The sequence below is a fragment of the Plecotus auritus genome (genome assembly GCF_963455305.1).
Source record: "Plecotus auritus genome assembly, chromosome: 8".
Taxonomy (NCBI): Eukaryota; Metazoa; Chordata; class Mammalia; order Chiroptera; family Vespertilionidae; genus Plecotus; species Plecotus auritus.
In genome coordinates, this window is record NC_137782.1 from 152,410,004 (window position 1) to 152,432,317 (window position 22,314).

General features: G+C 43.5%; 1 protein-coding gene across 1 annotated transcript in view; it reads left to right on the forward strand.

Moving 5' to 3' along the window:
* Positions 1-22,314, forward strand: part of THADA (THADA armadillo repeat containing) — a 316,640-nt gene that overhangs the window by 214,599 nt on the left and 79,727 nt on the right. The window contains exon 30 of the mRNA XM_080685255.1: positions 4,333-4,448. Coding sequence (XP_080541381.1) covers positions 4,333-4,448 — 116 coding nt within the window. The remainder of the gene's footprint in view (positions 1-4,332; positions 4,449-22,314) is intronic.

Below are 22,314 nucleotides of genomic sequence, written 5' to 3' on the forward strand. Positions count from 1 at the left end.
TTGTACAATGTACTGCCTTCCTTAGAGCAGTTATCACTGGACATTCCTAACCAGACTCATTAAATCCCCTTCCTCATTCCCAAAACGGCTACATGAGCTCTTGTGATCCCTGTCTTGAAGGGTGGGCCTCCAGCACCAGCTGCCTGAGTTGAGTCTCTTTCCTGACCTTCAACTCCGTGTCTAGAGCAGTTGCCAAGTCCTGCCTCTTTAGCCTCCAAAATCTCTCAAATGTATCCTTTCCTCTTCGTTCCACTGCTGCTATTGTTTAGGTTGGGGTGAGGTTGGGGTGTCACAAATTCAGTCCTGTCTGTTTCAGGCAAGTAAGTGAATGAAGGGGGTGGATATAAACATGCAGCCCTCTTGAAGCATCTTTTGTCTTCTAACTTTTGATGGAGATTTGGGTTCAGTAAATATTGCATTTCCTCTTGATTCTACATAAGTAGTGGGGGGTGGGGGAAGAGCATGAGATAAGTGATAAACGACCTTGACACTCCACCCAAGCGACCTGGGTACTGGTCAGTAGTGGGGACAGTGGGGACCCTGAGCATGCATTTCTTGTCAAAGGGGCCAGCTGCTGCTCCTCAGCCCAGGCCCAATGGCTCTGTGGGAGTGTGGTCCCAAGATGGCAGATGTTTTGATTTTTTCAAAAGAAATTGGAAATCAGGATGATTTTGATGTGAAATCTCCCAGTTCATAAAGGATAGTTTTAAAATATCGTGCAGATCAAATAAAACATCTGCAGCCATTTTTTGTCCAAAGGCTCTTCGTTTTCAGCCTCTGGTTTCACCCTTCACCACCTGACTGGACTATTGCAGTAGTGTTGGTCGTGTTGCCCGTTAACCCAGCCTTTTGCCCCCCAAGTTACAGATCCGATCACTTAAAAGCTATTAAGAACAGAACACACATTCTTTGATGTTGCATTTAAGATCTGCCTCCAGCTCTGTCTCCTCCCACCCTCCACACACACCCTGGCTGTGTTTTTGTCACGCACAACTACTTGCTGTCCCCTGAGCAGTCCCAATATTTTTAATTAATAGCTCTTTTTAGAACAATTTTAGGTTTACAGAAAAACTGAGCGGGTCCTCCCAGTCCCCTCTCCCCAGTTTTCTCCTACTATTAATATTTTGCATTAGAGGGTACGTTTGTTACAATTAATACACTTAGCTCGACACATTTTCATTAACTAAAGTCTATAGTTTATAATAAGGCTTACTCTTTTTGTTGGGAATACCAATATTTTAAGACCCTTAAAATTTTTTTTTATAATTCACGTTTCTCTGTTTGTACATTGTTCTCCCAATTCTGGCAAGATTTTTTTCAAGGCCAAATATGAATCACTTTCTACAAAGCCTTCTCTGACTGTTTATTTCAGGAATGGGAGCTGGGAAGGAGGGAGCAGACAGCAAAAGGAAGAGAAGTAACTTTTTTTTTCCAGGTGCCTAGTGTGTGCCAAGTACTATATATTCTTTTAAATCCCTCTCTAATCTTATAATATAGATGTTATTATCGATGTTAACCTGTTTCTGTGAGTTGCCCAAAGCCCTAATAGTAACTAGGTTGACACCCGTGTCTACTGGCTCCAAAGTGTGTGTTGTGCCCATTTTTCCCCCCTAGGGCTGCATTCTTACCACTAATCTAGCCTCCTGCCTTCCCCACTAGATCAGAAATCCACTGAGCGGGTTACTCAGCTCAGTGTCTCCACTCCCACGAAGGGGGGGCGGGGCACATACTGCAGCTCCAAACCCATGAGCTTGTGTCCTAAAGTCAGAGTTAGTATCGGAAGAGGCACCAGATACTGACATCAGTTCAGCAAATGGTTGTTGAACTCCTGCTGTGCCTGGACTGGGTGCAGGGTGAGATCAGGAAGCAGAGGAAGTGGCGGTGGCTGTATCTCCCCGCCAGGCAGAGTTGCCAGGCAGAGTCGGGAAGCTGTTGATTCTCCGTTTATCCAGGACTGGAATGTGAGCTGCAGGGGAGCAGGGACTCTATTCTTTGCTGTGACTCCCAGGACAGTCCATAGTGGTGATAGCTCTTTAATAAATATCTGTGGCCGGAATGTTTGAATCCCATTGCAAATTGGGCACACGGAAAGCGACTACTCGACTGCTCGCAGCTCTCCTGTGCGTTCAGTTAGTCATCAGTCTCAGTTCTGGCAGTTTGGGGTTCTCCACGTTTAGTGCAGGGCAGCCCTGTGTTATAGGCAGTTTCCAAATTATCCCAAGCCTGGGCTCGACCACACTCCGAGTTCTCCGTTCCTGGTGAATGACCAGGATCACAATTGTGTGGTGTGTACCCAAGGTGACAGAATTGATGGACCTGTTAGGCTGATTTTCATAAACTAGAGCTACCAAGCGTTTCAAAAACAGCCTTGTTTTTGCCAAGTAAGGTGAGCAAATATAGGACTAAGTTTAAACATCCATCAGGAGTTATTTTTGAGGCGATTGCTTCTAAATGAGAGGCATTTGAAAATCTCACAGCTTTCTTTACAAGTAAGTTCCACAGTCATGTATTTTGCTGGTGTCTGCTGATTAATTACGATCCTGTGACACCATGAAAAGCCCTGGTGGTTGGGTCTGTGCAGCTGTGGAGGAAAGTAAAGCGAGGCCAGTGATGTTGCCAAGTCTTTCAGGCTGGTGGGATTCAGGCAGAGGAAGGTATTTTTTTCACTCTGGCAGTCACCACATAAGAACAGAAGCCCCAGCCAGACCCATTTCTCCAGACTTCAGGACGGGTGGTTTGGGTCCCCGTGGGGGTGTGGTGAAGCAGTGATATTCGATCTGTTGCTTCTGAAATAACAGGTCCATTATTAGAGAAAGCATTTTCAGTTTCCATTAGGACATGTGTGCATTCTCCTGTCCAGTTACTCTGTTTAGAAAAAAAAATAGTGGTTACATAATTTTTTTAAAAGATTTTTTTATTGATATTTAGAGAGAGAAGAAGGGAGGAGAGAGAGAAATGTTGATGTGAGAAGGGGGGCATCAGTTGGCTGCCTCCTGCATGCTCCCTACCGGGGATCGAACCAGGAACCTCTTGGTGCATAGAATGACACCCAACTAACTGAGCCACACGGGCCAGGGCACATACAGTAAATTCATCACAATTTATTTTTTCTCTAAACGAAAGGTGGTCAGTATATATTTGTTGTTGGTAATTACAGATGTCTGACCCCAGAAAACCTGTCAACTCCTACTTGTTTAGGGTCTGATGACTCTAGGTCTCTTTTATCTTGGCCCCTTGCTTTTCTCTACTCCATTCCATATATAACTCTCAATTATGCCCCTCGTTGACATGAGAGAAAAAGAAAAACTTGAATCTTATTGCTGAGAAAGAATCTCTGCAGCTCTGGTGAAGGATACAGTAGGGAAAGAAAACAAACTAAGTTTTAAAATAGCCGTTTAAAGTTCTTCATGTGTTTATCTGCACTTGCTTTGCTCACCCACCTCCTCCTTGATTAAGATAAGGGCGACTGAAGGATTTCTCTGACATGTGTTTTTCTCCTTGGCACTGGGTAAGGTCAGAGGATCTCATCCGAGCCCTTGTCCACTTTCTTTCTCTTCTGCAGGTTTGTACTCCTCACAAAGGCCTCGTTGATGTCATATCGGAGCGTGAATCCATGACACACGTAGGTGGGCACGCACACTTGCACGTGCCCCGTGTCATGTGTCTGCTGGAACTGTGGCCTTTGTCCTAAATATAGACATCTAGAGATAGAACAGGATATGTCTTTCTCTGCTTAATTCTAATATATAATGTCATGTAAGAGTGATAAAGTGGGGTGTGTCTGCCTTGCTGCCTCCACTCCTGACATCTCAGCAAAGATCTAAAAAATCTGAATAGTTTACAGACGTTGCTGTGGAGTGTTTGCAAAGGCAAGTGTCCTTGTGGCCTGTTTCTTTAGCCAAGCCTGTTCCGATAAACCCAGACATGTAAACCAGTTAGAGTCTCAGACTTAGGCTTTAAGAGGTATGTTTTTTTATGAGTGACTGCTAACATAGATAAAGATGTTTGCATTTCTTTGCTAAAATCAACTTATAGGTTGTTTGTAACTAATAATCTCTCGTATCAAATGATTGTCTGCTCACCTTTCTTTGGAATCATGAATGGAACCCAAAGCACAGGTACGTGGGTTCCTTGCCACTTGCTAAATCCTCCAAAACCAACAAGCTTTTTGCAAAGAGACCAGAGCCACGTTCTGCAGGTGTCTGTTTTTTTTTTTTTTTTTTTTTTTTTTTTTGAGGGGAATATTTGGAGGAAACCTAAAAGGGAGGAACTTGCATTTAGAAAAAAATATATTTTCACAGCAGACATTGCTTTTTCTCTCTTTTGGTTTAGGTTTTTCATTTGTTACAAGCCTTCTCAGACTCCAAACACAGAATGAATGCACACTTTCAGCAGGAGCTGGCTGATGTTGCTGTTTGTACCACAGCCAAACTCTGGCTGGCCAAGAGGTATGTTACAACCCCTCATGAGCAAGGAGTTATCAGGGGTTAGGAATACATTGGAGAATTGCTGTTTCTAGTTGTGGGAGATTTAAACGTCATTGGCATGAGTTTTCTAAACTTATTAGAGTATTTATCTTTTTAGAACTTTGGGTTGTGGTGAAGAAAGAAAAATATTTTCTTGACAATTTTTCTAAAGCTGCTGTGTGGCTGGGGGGCATGTAATATGGCTTTTTATCTCTCCACCAATCAGCTTATTTTTATTAATAACTGCTATGTGCCCAACCCTGTGTTAGAAAGTATAACAATGAAAGGCAGTAATTGATGAAATCGTGGGGTACAAACTCTTAGGTGCCAAAACAACTCAGAGAGTAGAGATTGATGTAAGACTTGAGCAGACACTGGGAGATAATAGATGGGCATGAATAAGAAGAGATGGGCATTGCCATTTTAAGTAGTAAGTAGAGTAGCTTGAATAAGCAAGGCAAAGAAGAGTAGATACATTTTGTTCTTCCTCCTTGCCATTAGTTTATTCTAAAACGTTCACACTTTTCTGTGTGAAAAACGGAGTGAAAGAATATCTCTTTTACTTCATAGGAAATCCTCTCTGTAACACTGTGTTCAAATCAATGTCGGACAGTGAAGTTGCAAGGACCCCGGTGTGTCCTCTGTAAGTTCCAGCAGAGGCAGTCTAGTGGAAGACCACATGCTACCACATCCCATGCTGCGTATGTTGTGTTTGATTAAGAGTCAATATGTTGGTTGCCTAACATAACAGCCTCTTTTTTAATTTTTTTAAAAATATGCTTTTGTTCACTTTTGTTGGGCTTCCCACCTTATATGGCAAAGCAAGTGATGGGTAGTATGAGGCCTGCAATTCAGTGTAATCCAACAAAGTACTGTTGAGCACAGACTACACACTAACCTTTGTGTTAGGAGAGGTAGGGATGCAGATATAGAAGAACTAGTCCTGGCTTCAAGGAGCTTACATCCAGGAGATGAAAAGATGTGTAAATAAATAATTTCCATCCCATATGGTAAGTGTGATAATAAATGTATGTAGTAAGTACAGAAGTACAGAAGTAGCCCAAAAGAGGGACAGGGGAGACCCAGCATTACACCCTTCAAGAGATGAGAGGAATTTTGCTGAGTGGCCAGGGCAGGGAGGGGCATTCTAGGCTCAGGTAATATCTTAGGCAAAGACATGGCAGTATAAAGTGGCATAGTGAGTGTGAAGAACTCTTCTGGTTTAAGTATAAGGTACATGTGGTGGAAAATGAAGCTGAAGAGCCCTGGCCAGAGTGGCTCAGTTGGTTGAAGCATTGTCTCATACACCAAAAGGTTGTGGGTTCAATTCCCAAGTCGGGGCACATACCCAGGTTGTAGGTGCAATTCCCAGTTGGGGTAACTAGTTGATGTTTCTCTGTCACATCGATGTTTCTCTCCCTCTCCCTTCCTCTCTCTAAAACCAATAAAAACATATCCTTAAAAAACAAAAAAGAAAGGAAAGGTAGCTGAAGAAATACTTGAACCACACATTAAAAAATTCTAAAGGAATCCTTTAGTGAAAAGGAGCCAGTGAAGGATTTCTCCGTGTGTGGATGTGAGTCTCCATATTTTTCTAAGCACTTACAGCTTTGGACAGGGATATTGATGGGCAAATTCTTTAGTGTCTGAAATGCCAATAAAGTGATAGTTAACCTCTCATTTTTAGTCCAATTTTTTTCTCTCTTTTATTTAAAGAGTAGGAGTTGATGGCCCTAGCTGGTTGACTCAGTGGATAGAGCATTGGCCTGCGGACTCCATTCCGGTCAAGGGCACATGCCCAGGTTGCAGGCTTTATCCCCAATAGGGGGCATGCAGGAGGCAGCCGATTAATGATTCTCTCTCATCATCGATGTTTCTATCTCTCTCTCCCTCTTTCTTCCTCTCTCTGAAATCAATAAAAGCGTATTTTAAAAAAGAGTAGGAGTTGATGCACCATAAACCACTTCCATGGGCCTAGTATCGTTTGACTTCTGTGTGGCTTCTAGACAACTTCCCCCAGATGCTTTTTTCAGAACAAGGAACTGTTGGTCACATTTGTGCTCTTCTGTGTTTACGAATTCATAGGCCAGACCCTCCAGCTATTATTTCTAGGTTATCAGGAAGTCAGGGCTCTCCAGAAACCATGCTATTGAAACCCCTGCTTCCAGCCTGACTGGTCCAAGACAATACTGAATCTCCTGTTCTTAAAGTTCGCTGAGGAAGGAGTTTCTGCCCCCTTAGCTTGCTACCCTTTCATGGGTTTCATAGAAGTTGTTCATTCACTGGCTTGATGGGCCAGTTCCTTCTGTTTGGATAGGAAGAAGGAGACAGAGTAGCAGGCCAGCCATCTGAATGGACCTTCATGTGGAGCAATGCCTGAAGATGGATGACAAAGCTGGAGAAGTCCTTCTGGCCTCCTTTAACCTTCCCTGTGGTTCCATTGCAGTTTTCTAATCAGGCTTTTCATCATCATCATCCCCACCCATCTTCTCTGATTTTTCTCCATGATTTTCCAGCCCTAGAAAACAAAGGCATGAATCACTGCAATTCACTGGGTTTCCACCTTCCTTGCTGAGAGTCCAGGAAAGCCACTTATTATGTTTCCAGGACAGTCAACACTTTATTATCCAAGTGTGAACTTTACACTTTGTGGGTGGTCTGTAGATGGTTTCTAACACCAGGCTTCCTCTTACTACCCAACACACTTTTACCATATTAACCAGCATGTGTTCAGGGCCTAAAATAACGTTTGGGAGGAAAACACATTGCCAGAACACAATGCATTCCAAAGGCATGGATCAGTTTTTCTGTATTATTCATACCATTGTCACAGTAACCTTGAGGTTCCTGCATAAGAAAGTATAGAACAGGATATAAGTGATGAAGCCTCAGTCTATCACACGCCTGCCCTGTCCCTGAGGTCCTCTTGAGAGTGTTGCTACAGGAGGTGTCTGTCTGCACTTATAGCTCCTTGCTCACATGAGCTCTGGGTCCTAGTGGGCCCTTCTCAAAGCCAACCCTGTCTTCACATTCTCACCTGCCTTTCCCGGGGAAGACGTTACAGTGCACAGTATTCCAGCTTCCTCTGCTGAAGAGGATCCTTTATGTCCCTCACAGTTTACACATGAAAGAGGAATCAATGTTCCTTTGTGCCTCCTAAGGACTTTCTGTATCTTTTGATATAAACTATGAAACATTAATGTTAATTGAGAAAAAAAAGTTGGTTTAAATGTTAGCACCAACACCTTTTTCCCCCTCTATTTGATCATCAGCCTGAGTTCATTCAGTCCAATAAGTACAAAAACATTAGCAAGGATGTCATTTATTTGTCCTTTTATGCCGAAAGAAGAGAGTGTGTTTTTAAGTTCATTGGAGCTGTTGGATAACCAATTCAGTTTTTAAAATTTTGACCCTGAAATTGGGGCACATAAAATAAAGACTTTTGTCATATATTTCTGTTTTGACTTTGCAAGATTAATAGGGATTTATATGAGGTGATTAAGCAATAGCCATGGAGTTGTTGGGGAATTTGGGGTGATGAATGGCCAGCTGGCAACATGGCCTGAGCCGAGGACTGGGCTTCTGCTCTTACAGGCCGCTTTTCATTCCAAGATGTCAAAGTCTTTATAGAAATCAGCTCATTAATCCTGCAAGTCCCTTCCTTCCCCTTTTCCTCCATTCCTCCCTCCTCAATCCAGTTTACTGTCTCTCTCATGGTGTGAAGGCAGTTTACCATCTATTGGAGGAAAACTAAGCTGATCCAGATCAGAAACAGTGAGAATGGGTCAGCCGCTGTCCCAGAGAGGCTGGCTGTGGGTGTCCCAGAAGAGGAGTCAGCACAGTCCCAGATCACGGCCTGTCTGCCACCCTGGCTGTTCGCAGGCTCCAGCTCCACTGTCCCAGCTGGATCATAGGCTCTGCCTGAATAGGAGGGACTTTTTTAAAGTCTTGTCAAGCCCTGGCTGGTGTGCTCAGTGGTTAGGCATCAACCCAGGCACCAAAGGGCACATACTTGGGTTACAGGATGCATACAGGAGGCAACCAATCAATGTGTCTCACATCTCTTTCTCTTCCTCGCTCTCTCTCTCTCTTCCCTTCCTCCCTCCCTCCCTTCCGCTCTATAAAAGCAATGGAAAAAATATCCCAGGTGAGGATTAATAACAACAACAACAACAATAATAATAATAATAATAAAAGCCCTGACAAGCAGGACTAAGAGGAGAAAAGATTTATTTACTTTGAGAAAATTACTGTTATATTGGACTTAACATTTTTTAGATGTCAATTTGGTTATCTAGTGTTTCCTTCAGTTATAAAAAGAAAAAAAAATAAGTGTGGGTGTGCTTTATTTTAATAAATGTGGTGAACTAAATGGACTACCAGACTATACAATGAATGATGTGATGAACAGGAAGAAAGACATGTCCTACTAACTCTTTTTTGTTGTTGTTGTTGATTGTCAGTGTTGTATATGCTTATCATAGAAAATTGGTCAAGTATAAAATGTGGAAGAGAAGTTAATATAAGTCTAATTTTACAGACATCCAGAGGTTTTTAAACCTACAGATGCCAAGTCCTTTGATTTTTTTTGTTTTGTTTTAGGCATGTTGCCCAATCTCTAGGAGATTCTAAAATGCAGTCAGATTGAGAACCGCTGATGTTTTCTTGTGCATTCTTGTGTCTCTCATCATCCTGAGGGAGGGGGTCAAGGATGAGTATTGGGTAAAATAGCAGTCATGCTAGAGGGCACTTGTATTTTTCTTCTGAGACCAATGATTCATTGGAGAAAGATGGATTGACAGTTTTTCTAGCCTGCTACCCAGGAGATGTAGCCATTAAAACTTTAGTTCCACAGATGTGCCAGTGTGAGGGCCATACTATTGTTTCATATATGGGTGGATTTCTGAGGTTGGTTACCTAAGTTATTTAAGAGTCAATTGCTCTTAAAAATACCATTTAAATCTGATACTCTCTTGTGGTTGATTGTCCTGGAAGTTCATGGCCCATTTTCATTTTTTGAGGTGATGCTTAAATAGAATAGATGATTTTTACATCACTTCATTCAACAAATACTTATTGAGCATATTAAATACTACAAGTGTTTATTTAAACCACCACTTCATTGTAGCAAGGGCAACAAAATAGAGTCTTGTCAAATGGAAACATAGGCCTAGAACTTTAGCACTGAAAGAATCTTGAAGGTTATTGTAGTCTACTCCCATCCCCGTGCATATGGGAAAGGGCAGCCCAGAGAGGTCAGGGGAACTGCCCGTCTCACACAGGTACTTGACAACAACAAGCATTTGTTGAGGACTTAGCTCCTTGCTCCTTGTTGGGCTCTTTGTATTGGGCCACATTTCCTCCATCTGTCCAGACAGTGTTTTTATGTCAAGGCTTTGAATGGCGGTTAACTTAAGCATTCTTTAGAGCAGTGCTTCTCAGACGGTGGTATGCACATGAATCACCTAAGTATCTCCTAAAATGAAGACTCGTATTCAGTCAGTCTAGGATGGGGCCTGAGACCCTGCATTACTGACAAGCTCCAGGCGATTCCAGTGCTGCTGGTTTGGGGACACAGTATGTATTTTGAGGGCCAAGGGTCAGAGTACCAGGTACTGTGATCATTCAGCCCCCTCTTTGAAGTATTCCCTACCTTTACACCCTCATTCTCAAGGGCTTGTGACTGGAGCTTGGAGCCACAGGATAGGACTGAGCTACTGAAGGGGTCATCCCAGAATTCTTTCCCATCCACCTGGGATGACCTGCATTGAGGGACCGCATGACCCTAGCGCTCTCCTAGGGAGTTCACACTCCCTTGTCTGGGCAGCCATCCCAGTGGCCTCAGTGCCTGGGGTAGAACCAGTGCTTTGTTGGCATGCAGTAAGTATTTATCATTTTGAAAAATAACAGCCTGATATTCTGGTGAGAAAAACAGGCTCTCAGGACTATAAGAACAAGTCCGAAGGTTACAAGGAAAGCAACCTTGGGAAATAAGTTTTTGAATAAAACAGTGCTGATGCAGGGGAAGAGATGGTGGAGGGAGCTAATGTTTGTTGAAGACCTAATCTTTGTACTATACCTAATGATTTGTTACCCCAAGTTAGTTCTTATTTGCAAGAATTATTAACTATATGATCCATCTCCTTTCATCTACAGCTTCTCCCTCAGTGTTCCTGATACTCCCTCCACAAGCTCCTCATTGCCCCAGTATATAGACTTCCGGTCACTTCTGCATGTCCTTCCCTGTCCATCCTCTCATCCATCCTCTCATCTGTTCTCCCTATTTTCCCTCTTACTTACTGATTCCCACTAAGCTGAGTGGTCTGCCCCTTGAGGGCCTGTGGATTTAAATGTGTATGGAAAAAAATGCTTATAGAGACAAAGCTAGGGCTTGCTTTTGTGTGGCAATCCTAGTTCTTCCCCAGGGGGGTCTGTGGCCAGCTGCAGAAGTTCTGGTTTAGGATTCTGTTTTGCTTTACAGCTGAAGACAGCATTTATTTTCTAACCACCAGATTTATTCACACAAGAGACTGCACTTCCCAGGCAGAAATACTGGGGTTAAGGTCTGATTCCATTTTCCCACTGTCCCTTAGCCCTTCCCACATCCCTCGTGTCTCTTGGCCTGGTCCCCTCCCAAAGGAAAAGTCCCTCTATCGTAACTCCTCCACTCGAAATAGAGCCCTCTGTTCTTTGCCACAGCTGCAGGTTGCTGTTACTCCCATGCCGTTGAAATGAATCCAGTCAAGAAGGATTGTTAAAATATTCAGATGATCATGTGGCATTTTAAGGCTATCATTTGTGGTCCCTGCCAATACTTTAAGGGAAGCAAGTCTGAACAGGGATGGTTAGTTACATAGCAAGTTTCCAGGCATTGCTGGGGGTTGGGTTTTGCTTTTGGTTTGCTTCTTCTTTACTCTTTCTTTTTCTTTTTTATCAAAATAAAAGTTTTCCCAGTATTCCCCTCCACTCCCTTTTTAAAATTGCTTTTCTTTCAATCCCTCCAGATTTTATTGGAGAGGGAGATTTGCATTAGGACCCCTCTTCAATCCTCAAACTCAGCCCATTCAAAGTCTCCTTGAGCCTCATGCATATTTGAATGATGAGAGAAATGAAGTTGGTGTATTTTAGACCCAAGCTTGTTGACATTTGTTTGCTTCCCTTTCAGACTTCGCAGGAATGTTTAAGGTCATGATATCTCGGAATGAGATCCTGTTTGTATTTTTTAAAAACAGAGAGAAACATTAAGTTAGCATATTTTAACCCAAACCAATGGACAAGGTGAAAAACATTTTCATTACATAGTCCTTTTAAAAATATGTCAAGTCTCACCCTGGCCCGTGAGGCTCAATTGGTTGAAGCATCATCCCATGTACCAAGAGGTGGCAGCTTCGATTCCTGGTCAATCAGTTTCCTGTCAGGGCACATATCCAGGTTGTAGGTCCGATCTTCGATCTCCGATGGGCACAGGCAAAATCACACCTCTCCCTCTCAAAAAAAAAAAAAAAATCAATAAAAATAAAAAATGTCAAGTCTTGAAGAAATAAGCTGTTTGAGAAGAAGTGAAGCTTGAGGATATATGAGGTATTTCTTGTTGACAGGCTGAGCTTATGGAAACTAGTTGGTTAAGAGCAGTCAGAAGTGGTCAATATATTAAACTGAGCCTTTGAGCAGGTTGCCCAAGATCAAATTTTCTTTACACTGCAGTAAGAAATAAAAATAACCCTTTAATGCATTGTACATCAAGCACCAAATGCTGGTGCTTTCTACTTTTGAATATAGAAATCTGCACACCTAACCTGGAGATGGTAATTAGTTCAGAAATTATCTGTTTTGCTCCACTTGTAGCTCTTGGCTTAATGGGGTATTGCTGTTGGAAGATACGTGCAATGTTGTCATTGCCCAGCTTTTAAGGGAGTACAGGCTTGAAGTGTCTTCAACACATTTTCATAATATTATGTAAAACTCTAATATAGTGGAGGTTTTTCCTTTAGCATGTAACAAGTTACATCTTTTTGATAAATCAATAGCTTGGTTACCTTTATTGAGCCATTCCCAATTAATTAAAGGCAATTCATATTCACAAACAGTACAAGGCAAAGCACAGTCGGGAATATAGAGATGAATATTGTCCCTACTTCAAAAACCGAGTATATAAGACAGGTATGGATCTAATTACTGTAAATAAGTAAGAATTTGTTAAATGCTGGCATGAGGCCAGAGTATGTTACAGGAGCCAGCTTGTGGGGGTTGGAATATCAAGGAAGTCTTCTAGGAGGAGGAAGGAGTCTTTAAAGGCTTGGTGAGATTCAACTGTTAGAAAAGATTACTTTTCTTAGATTGGGGAATGAGTGAGGTTATACCGGTCTAGAACCTGTGTTGCTAAGTAAATTATGCTGGTCTCATTGCCCAAGTACACAGGAAGGAATCTTAGTATAGTGCTCAGCTTGTGGGAACCACTTTAGACATATATAATGGAGTCTCTATTATCAGAGCTTAGTTATGTTCCAAACTAGTTGAAAAGAAAGCTTATCCATGTGAAACAACCAACATTGATGTCCTTGTAGAAGTTCTAATTCCATAGTACATATAATAAGCATAAGAATTCAGATAAGAATGTGGACTTGGATAGTCAGGGAAGGCTTGCTAGGTTAGGTAGTGTTTGAGATGGTTCTTAGAGCATGGGTGTGATTTGTAAAAACCAAAAGTGGTGGGAAAGAGCATTTCAAGATGGTGGACAACACGTGTGATGTCATACTGTAGAGAATGCATGTGCTATATTGTGGGCCAGTGAGGAGACAGAGTTGAAGGAGACAAGCATGGTGTGTTTTGGCAAGCAGCACAAGATCTGATAAGAGACCGGTTGTGGCAGGCCTTAAATGTCAGCCAGAGGAATTTGGACTTGATCCAAGACTTAAAAGGAAGTCAATAAACTCAGGCTAATACTGGCAAATAGGCTGCTATCTCCATACACATAAGATACCCTGAGGAGTGTATTAAATTTTTCCAGCCTCTCCCATGACCAACAAAAATTTTAGCCCTTCTTAGTGGTCAACAGAAGTCCCTAACAGGGAAACCTGGAAACCCCTGTTGCCTACCTGGACAGCAGGTAATAGGACTAGAGATGCTGCTTGATACATGTTCTCAAAATTACCAAGAGGACCATAGAACCAAGAATTTATAGCAGGAAAGGGAATGTAGAGATCATCTAATCCAGTGGAATCCTTTCTTCAAACAGAAACTTAAGGGGAAGTTCAAGATATTGAAGATAAAAGAGATGGGAAATATGGTACAGGCTGGGAGGGGGGCCATTGGTAGCCCCAAAAGAGACTAAGCGTAGCACTCTGACTCCCTATTTCAAAACTAGGATCTAATCCAAACCAGTATTTGTAGATAAGGAAATAAACACAAGGAGCAGGTGATTTCTTCCTACTTGTCAGATGTGGCTGGCCCTGGAGATGGCCCAAGTTAGGGATGTAGATTGCCTCTTGATCCACTTTCTTCCTCCATGCAGGTTGATCATCCTCATAGAAAATACTGCAACCCATGCCTTGGGCTGCCCAAGGCCCTCTCTCCAGAGCTGCCCTCCTTGGGCAGGGACTCATGCTCTAGACCAGCGATCGCCAACCTTTCGGACCTCACGGACCACCAATGGTCCGCGGACCACCAGTTGGTGACAGCTGCTCTAGACCTTGCCATTCTCAGGCTGCTGCTTGATCTGACCAACAAATCATGCTAACATGTTAAGTCCTAATATGTAAATAAATTCATTCTCCTGGGTCATACAGTTGTTTTTTCACTAGTGGTCTTTTGGAGACAGTACCTTTAACTGAAGTCAGTAACTCTGTGTGCAGGTTTCAGGTGACACCCAGACGTGGCAGGAGGGCTTCTTTAGGCCTCATTTGGCCTCCTGCTTCCCCGCTCTCCTATGAGCTGACTCAGCCTTAGTATATTTGCCCTGCATGGCCAGGCTTCAGGCTACCTCCAGGAGGGCTTGTGGGGCATGTGGGCTGGTGTTATGTGAATGGGCCAAGGGAGTGGCTTTGAGAGAGACCCTCCAAAGCCTTCTGTCCTCCTGCTAGTGATGCCCTACTTCCTTGACCAAAGGACTGGCCCACTCAACTTCAGGAGCTTCTTCCAGGGCTCCATCCCTGAACCAGAAGGAACCCTCATCAGCCCAAGGCCCTCTGTTCCTGGGTGACTACAGAGAGGGTCACTTGGAGAGGCACTCAGTGGGTGGGAAGCCTCTAGCCTGTGAATGCAACTTCTGAAGTTGAGGAGAGGCAGAGTACACTCGAGATTAGCAGGTCTGGGTTCTGGTCCCGGCTCAGCTATTTAACCAGTGATGTGTGGCCTATAATTTGGGGTCGGGTGGGGGACTTAGTTTTTATCTGTAAAGTGGAATGTTCTAAAATGACAGTGTGAAATAAATGAGGGCAGAGAGGGACATAGTGAATAATGGGTATGAAAGTATAAAAGAGCTAGACATGGAAATATCTATTGTCAAATAATTAAATCTTTATCAGCATCATCGGCCATGTTGAAAATAGGCCTTTGTGTTGACCTCACAGAAGCAGCTGTGCTCGGAGCCTTGCCCTTCACCAGCCTGGCTACCAGGACATAACACTGGAGCATGAGGCTGCAAACCAAAATACACTTGTTTGGCACAGCGTCTCACTTTTCATCTGATTGTGTTTGGGACACGCAGATACAATTTGTCTGGAAAGCCTTGATGCTATTCTTGGTTGTTGCCCTGATTTTGGGTAGGTCACTTGAGCTGTATGAGCTGCTTTGTGGATTTGTGAAAATGGGAATAATAATGCCCTTTAATAATATTTTTCTTCTTATAAAGATAAAACAGGAATCTTTTTTTAAGATAAAACTTTTAATAAGTGAAGTTGACACTATTATCATTATTACTGTTATGGCCAAGGCTAATGTCCAAGTGTATACTTTGCCAGGTTCACATTAGCACAGTTCTGTTGACTATGCTGTTTGAAATTCTCACCTTCTGCCCTGGCTGGGTGGCTCAGTTGGTTGAAGCATCATCCCATACACTAAAAGGTTGCGGGTTCAATTCCCGGTCAGGGCACATACCTAGGTTGCAGGTTTGATCCCCGGTTGGGGCGTGTACCGGAGGCAACCGATCAATGTTTCTCTTTTACATGATGTTTTTCTCTGCCCCCACTCCCCAATTCGTCTCTCTCTACAAAGCAATGGAAACATATCCTTGGGTAAGGATTAAAAAAAAATTCTCACCTTCTCAGGAAGCTTCTAGAAGTTTTCATTCACCTCACTTATTTATCTTTTTTATAATCCTGGAGAGAAAGTAAGGTTTGAAAAGAAAGGGGGCTTCTGTTAGCATTTTATATAATAACTGAAGCTATATATCCTCCAAGCCCCAAACTGTATAATAAAAGTTCTCTTGGATACTACTTTCTCCCATAATTCCTAGCACATAGCTTATTAAGTTATTAACCAGCAATTTCTCTGGCAGCATATTAAACTTTACTTTTAAACAAGTCACAGAGGGGGGGAAACATGCATCTCTCATAAAAGGAATAAAAAACATACACCCTCTAAAAAGGTTTCCCCAGGCTTTGAACAAATCCCAAGTCCCACACAAGGTCTCTTTTTCCTCATTCTCTGCACATACTTGAGTGTTAGTACATTAATGAGAAAAAGATGCCCCATAGAACTATGGAAAAATATGAGGCCTCTAGGGTGTGGGAGGCTCCCTGGGGGCCCTCAGAAAAAGCAGGTGACCCCAACTGGGGGGAAAGGCAAAGCCTGGGCATTGAGGTTGTGGGCTCCTCATGGGCAGTGGCATTCCCAGGGAAACAGAGCGGCTGTGACTCCAACCCAGATCCAAGCAGTACTTCCTGCAGGCTGCCTGGGCCAGGCTGAGGGGAACCCGGAACTTTGGTAACGTGGTTAAGGCCCTCTGTTTCCAGACTCCATCCCCCAGGAGTAAACACTGCTTTTCCTGGGGAAGCCACTGGTGCTCCCTAGTGCATGGCTGGGACACTGGGTTCCTTCCTGGACAGACTCACAGCTCCTGTTTCTTGCTTTGTGCATGGCAGCTCAGTAAGAATTCCCTATAAGTTGGTCAACCACCAGAGCAGGGCACGAACATGGCTTCACTTTAAAAGGAAAATCCAAGTAGGAGGGCTCCCAGGCAGCTTATACGTGTGGGTTGTGAGTATAAACACTTGAAAAGCTCCAGACCAAGAAAGGCTGGGTGGAAGTTGGAGCATAACCTACAAATGCAGCTTTGCCATTCCCCCGCCCCAGGGAGGGCAAGGTAAATGAGCAGACCCCGGTAGCCAGCCAGGCCCGGCATGCCACTGCCAGCTGGCCCCGTGTGTAGATCTAAATTCTGGATGTTACAGTGGGGGAAAATAACTTGTTTAAAAATATATATTCTGCAATTCATGACCATTTGGCATCTCGGTTTAAACAAATCCCCTATTGTTTCTCTAAGAATGCCATATGATTGTTGCTTGGCTGTGGGCTGTGGTAAAAATGGAAATCAGAAGGGAGAGAGGGGTTCTCTTTGTGTAGTTTACACTTCCACATTTGTGTGACTGAATGTGGCCTGCATCAAAGACGTACCTCCTGGCTCCTAACCACAGCAGCTCTTCCTTTTATAACCAAATGGAAGGAGAGGCAGCGTCTGGCCTGTGGACAGCTACCACTGCAGAGACTTGAGCTGCCTACACTACAGAGATGGCAGCGGGATCTCTGGGAGACCAGAGGAAGGTCAGCACGATGTCCTCTGTCAAGTCAGCCATTCAGATTGCCCTCGGAGGCTGTTTCCTAGAGGACAGGCATGACTGAGTTTTGTGTGTGTGTGTTTTTAATTGATTTCCGAGAGGAAGGGAGAGGGGAGAGAGAGATAGAAATATCAATGATAAGAGAGAATCATTGATTGGCTGCCTCCCACACACCCCACATTGGTGATGGAGCCCACAACCTAGGCATGTGCCCCAACCGGGAATTGAACTGTGACCGCCCGGTTCAGAAGTCTATGCTCAACCACTGATCCATGCCAGCTGGGCTTGACTGAGTTTTAAAAAAGGAAATGGTGACTGGACATTGTCAAGTGGTAGGGTTCATGGGAACCTGTTATAGACTGTCTTTCCCTCTCCCTCTACCACCCTTTCCCTCGATCATTCTTTTTCTCTTTCCCTCACCCCACTTCTCATCTGCCTTCTCTCTCCTATTGCCCACCCAGTTTGCCTCTCTTTTTCTGGTTCTCTTCTTGCCATCCTGTTTCAGGCCTGGGGTGGTCCCCATAACATAGCTTCAGTAACTCCTCTGCTGGCTGTGTGGTGAGAAGCTACCCATGCTTTTTGCCCCTTTTAGTTGAGAACAGAGGAGATGTGAGTAGGAGTGGGCCTGTGTAGAGCTGAGACTAGAGGATGAGCCTACGATGGGCTGTGATGAGCTCCTGCTAGGACTTGAGACCCAGGGTCATTCTGAGCCATCAGGCTTGGCAGTTGCACCTGTTTGATTTTCTGGTCATCATTCTTCCCTGCATGTGGCACGCCCCCACCTGAGTATCTTTGCTCTTGATAACTCTCCTGCTAGAATCCCTTCTTTCCTTTCACTGGCCAGATCCTCCCCTGTCTCTAAACCCCTCCCTAATGACATTCCCTCTGATGGTTTTTGTGTATTTTGTTTTTCTCCACATACACCACACACACACACACACACACACACACACACACACACACACACACAGGAGACCATAGGCTTTGCAAAGCCAGAACTTTGTCCTCTCCCTCCTTTTCTGTCCCAAGTAGGATATCCCTCATGGTGCTCAGTCAGTGTTTCTAGGTTAATAAAATTAAGCCATGAGTCTAATCATGATTCTAGGGGAGTAGTTCCCTGGGGACTGGAATGACCTCAGACCCTGCCTCTGTGGAAGTCCAGGTGTGGTCACTTGGTTTAGTGACCTTAACAGACACGAGCAGCCTGACGAGGGCAGTGCATTCTTCTGGAAGAGTGTAGTCTGTCCCTTCCAGGGAGCCCACCATGCTTCACAGTAGTGAGTGGGGATCCCAGCTCTCCAATGTGAATTGGGCTGAGGGGGTCCCAATGGGGACTTTACCCCCTTGGAGTTTTTGGAGCTCTTAAAGGTCACTCCTAAGCTCTCCTGTTTGGGGCATTTTACTCATCCTCTGTCATTTTCTGCTGTCCTTCCCCTTTGCACTTCTTGTTATTCTCCAAATATGCCATGTGCCCAAGCCTTTGGCCACATTGTGCTTCCTCTGCTGTGGTCACTCTGCCGATACTCCCTCGTTCTCCAGCTCTCTGCCAAGTCACTTCCTGACTCACCCAGGTACACCACACAGTTCCTCTTCCACCATCTTTAATTTCACTCTGTCCACCCTCCTTCGGGGCACCCATCACACTCTAGTATGATGTGTTTATTGTATGTTTCTCCCACCAAACTAGTGGATTTCAAGTTTTTCTAATGGCCATTCACAACAAAAAAATACATCTTATATGTGACCTAATGTGTATCTATGTGCTGTGTGGATATATGAATATGTATATACACACTCATGAAATTTTGCACAGTTTGAAATTTTAATGTTTATATAAGGCTAAAAACAGTCTAAAAAATGCAGCAAAAAGGGAATTTACTCAAGATTTAGCATATTTAATTTCAGGAATGTTCTCTTTCAACACATCCATCATCATTTTGGATACCAAGCATAACCCTATAGGTACCATTCAGTATAATGCAGAGTGGCTTATTACCTGGAAAAGAAAAATAAAGGAGCCCTAACTGGTTTGGCTCAGTGGATAGAGCGTCGGCCTGCGGACTGAAGGGTCCCAGATTCGATTCCGGTCAAGGGCATGTACCTTGGTTGCGGGCACATCCCCAGTGGGGAGTGTGCAGGAGGCAGCTGATCGATGTCTCTCTCTCATCGATGTTTCTAACTCTCTATTCCTCTCCCTTCCTCTCTGTAAAAAATCAATAAAATATATTTTAAAAAGAAAAATAAAGGAGTTAGAACAAATCGATCAGTATTTTTACTTAAAATTAATTGCTTTTCATAAATTATTTACATGTAAATTTATTAAAAATTCATTCTGGTAAGGACTTTATAAGTGAAGGAAACAATTCCTTTATTAGTTTGATGCACTCTGTTTATATTTTTTCCTTCCTACCTTCCCTAGTTTGCTCTCTCCTTCGTCTTTCTTCCTCCCTCCCCTTCCCTCCTTTCTTTTCTCCCTCTTATGCTGGTCACTACCCACTAGTTGATTTCATAATCAGCAAAATGGACCATAACCTACAGTTTGAAAAACACTATTCAGGACTCTAAGTTCCTTGAGGGCAGTGACTGTGTCAGTGATTCATTTCATCTTCATGTTTCCAAACACTGGCACTATTCCTGGCTCTTAGTCTCCTCTTAGTAAATGTTTTCTGAATGAATGGTCCTCAGTTAGAAAGCTCTGCAGCCACTGGGATTCCGGAAGGGACAGGAGAAGTGAATAATTTATCACAGACTTCCCAAGAGCTCCTGCTGTCCCCCAGACACTAGGGCCATTGTGGACGTGTCTGGGAAGCCCTGCTCTCTGCCCTGCCTTCTGCCTCCCCTCAACATCCAGGAGAGAGGGCAGGAGGTTTAATGAAGTTCAGAGATTTCCCAAGGCAGAAACATATTAATCAGGTTCTTGGGCAGATTTTTGTCAGGAGACAAATGATAAAAAAAAAAAAAAAAAGTGGAAGAAAGCAAGTTTCATAACAGGCCCTTTGTTTCATTTTAGATATGTAAACTCAGTCCTCATAGTACCTGATTCCTGCTACTCCTTCTAAAGCCACTGTTATGCTATTTTTCAGCCCATCTGTTAGACCCAGACCACTTCAGCTTTTTTAAAAACACTAAATCTTCACTATACCATGCCCCGTGCCAGGGTTTTTCCATTTGGGGGTAGAAAAAAGCCCCAAGCCCACCAAAACCCTGTGGCTTGGTTTCCTGTCCAGCTGGCTTGCTCTTCCCAGGATTTTATTCCCATCATCAAAGTGGCTTGACAGACCGAGAACAAACCTCTGGCTCACCCTGAACTCACAGTGTACCATTTCCAAGTCAGAACAAACACCAAGGAAGAGTGAGAAAAAGAGGGAGAAAAAATTATTTTCCTGACTTAGAAGCCAGTTCAGAGTGAAGCCCAACTCTGACTCCAGACGGGGATGTTATGTGGCTGTGGTTGTGGCCGTGGCAGGGCTCCAGGGTGGAGCCATGCTCGGTGGCTGTGCGCCAGGATTTCTTTCTGAGTCAGCCTCGGAGGAGAAGCCATGGATGGACTCCTTTGTGGCCCAGATCCTCTCTGTTCCCTGGAATCGAAAGCAGCAGCAGTAGAGGGAGCCTCCCATGATCTCGTTGACTACCTCAGATGGCCAGAGCTTCACAGTTATGGGAGCAGTCAGAACTGCCCCTGCAGGGTCGCAGGTCGCCAGCCTGTGCCAGGTCCAGAGAAGATGCAGAACACCTCAGCCTGGCAGCGGGCTTTAAAGCTTGCCAAACCTTCCCCTACTCGTTTAGAAAATTTAAAAAATATATTAACTTCGCTAAAAATCTCCTGGAAGCTAAGCTCCTCATCAGACTTGAAAATCAAACCGGTTCCCTCAACACTTCCCTTCATGGTTCCACAGACAGGAACATCCAGGTGCGAAGCTATGCCTGTGAGGCCACCTGGGAGCAGGAAGTATGTTTTACATGAGAAGCATCCAGCCAACACGAAGTATCCCACCTTCTGAAAGCCTGGCTTGCCTTGCTCTTGTTCCCTCCTTCTCAATACATCCTCTCATTTTCCCAATCTGGTGTCCCAGGTCCCTAGCCAAGCCAGACTAATGCCTTTCCACATCTATTGCCCCTTCTCAACATAACCTTCCTTATCAACTTTGTCTAAATTCTCCCCATCTTTCAGGGCCCAGCTGGAGTTACATCTTCATAAACCCATTCCATTTCTCCAGTCCACCCTGATTTGTTGTTGCTCTTAACTCCTTATATCCTCTCCCAAAGTTTGACTTTATAGTTGTCTCCATATAACTAGACAACATTCTCTGAGGTCAGAAATTATCTCATGTGCATCTCCCCCCAGCACCTAGCTTAAAGCTGGAGGCTCAGGAGGCATTTCATTTGCTCTCTGCAGGCCATTTCCTCGCCCTGTGCTAGACATCTGATGATTCATTAACCCCTGCAGGGGTTTTCTCCCTTTCTTTCTGAGTAGCCCTTTATTTGGCAGGGAAAGTCCTACCTGTTAAACAGTGGAAATGCTAGAATTGCAAATGATATCATTAAAGAAGTTTTCATAGACTGTGGGCTTTTCATAGTGGGTGGAAGAGTAAGGCTAGGAAGTCATGATTGAGAGACCTGGGGGTAACTAGGTAGAGATAAAAAGTAGGAGAAGGATTAGGGGTAAAAAATTCAAATAGGTAAAAGTATTAAAGAATAACAAAATGAAACTGCAAGATACTAGAAGAAATTTATGGGGGGAAATTTATATAAAATTTTGGAGAAGGGTTAGACTTTGTAAGCTTGACATAAAACTCAGGAGACAAATTTAAAAATTGATATATTTGACTACATAAAACTAAACATTCTTGAATTACAAAATAAAATTATAAGTAAAGTTAAAAGACAAGTGATAAGCTGCAAAAACATATTTGTAACATATGTGACAAAGTAGATTTTCTTATATACAAAGAGTTCCTACAAATCAATAAGGGAAAGACCAACAACATAATATACATGGAATTTGATACAGTTCACAGAAAAAAAAACTTGAAGTATCTTTTTTGAAAAGCATGTAAAGTGACATTCAGCCTCAC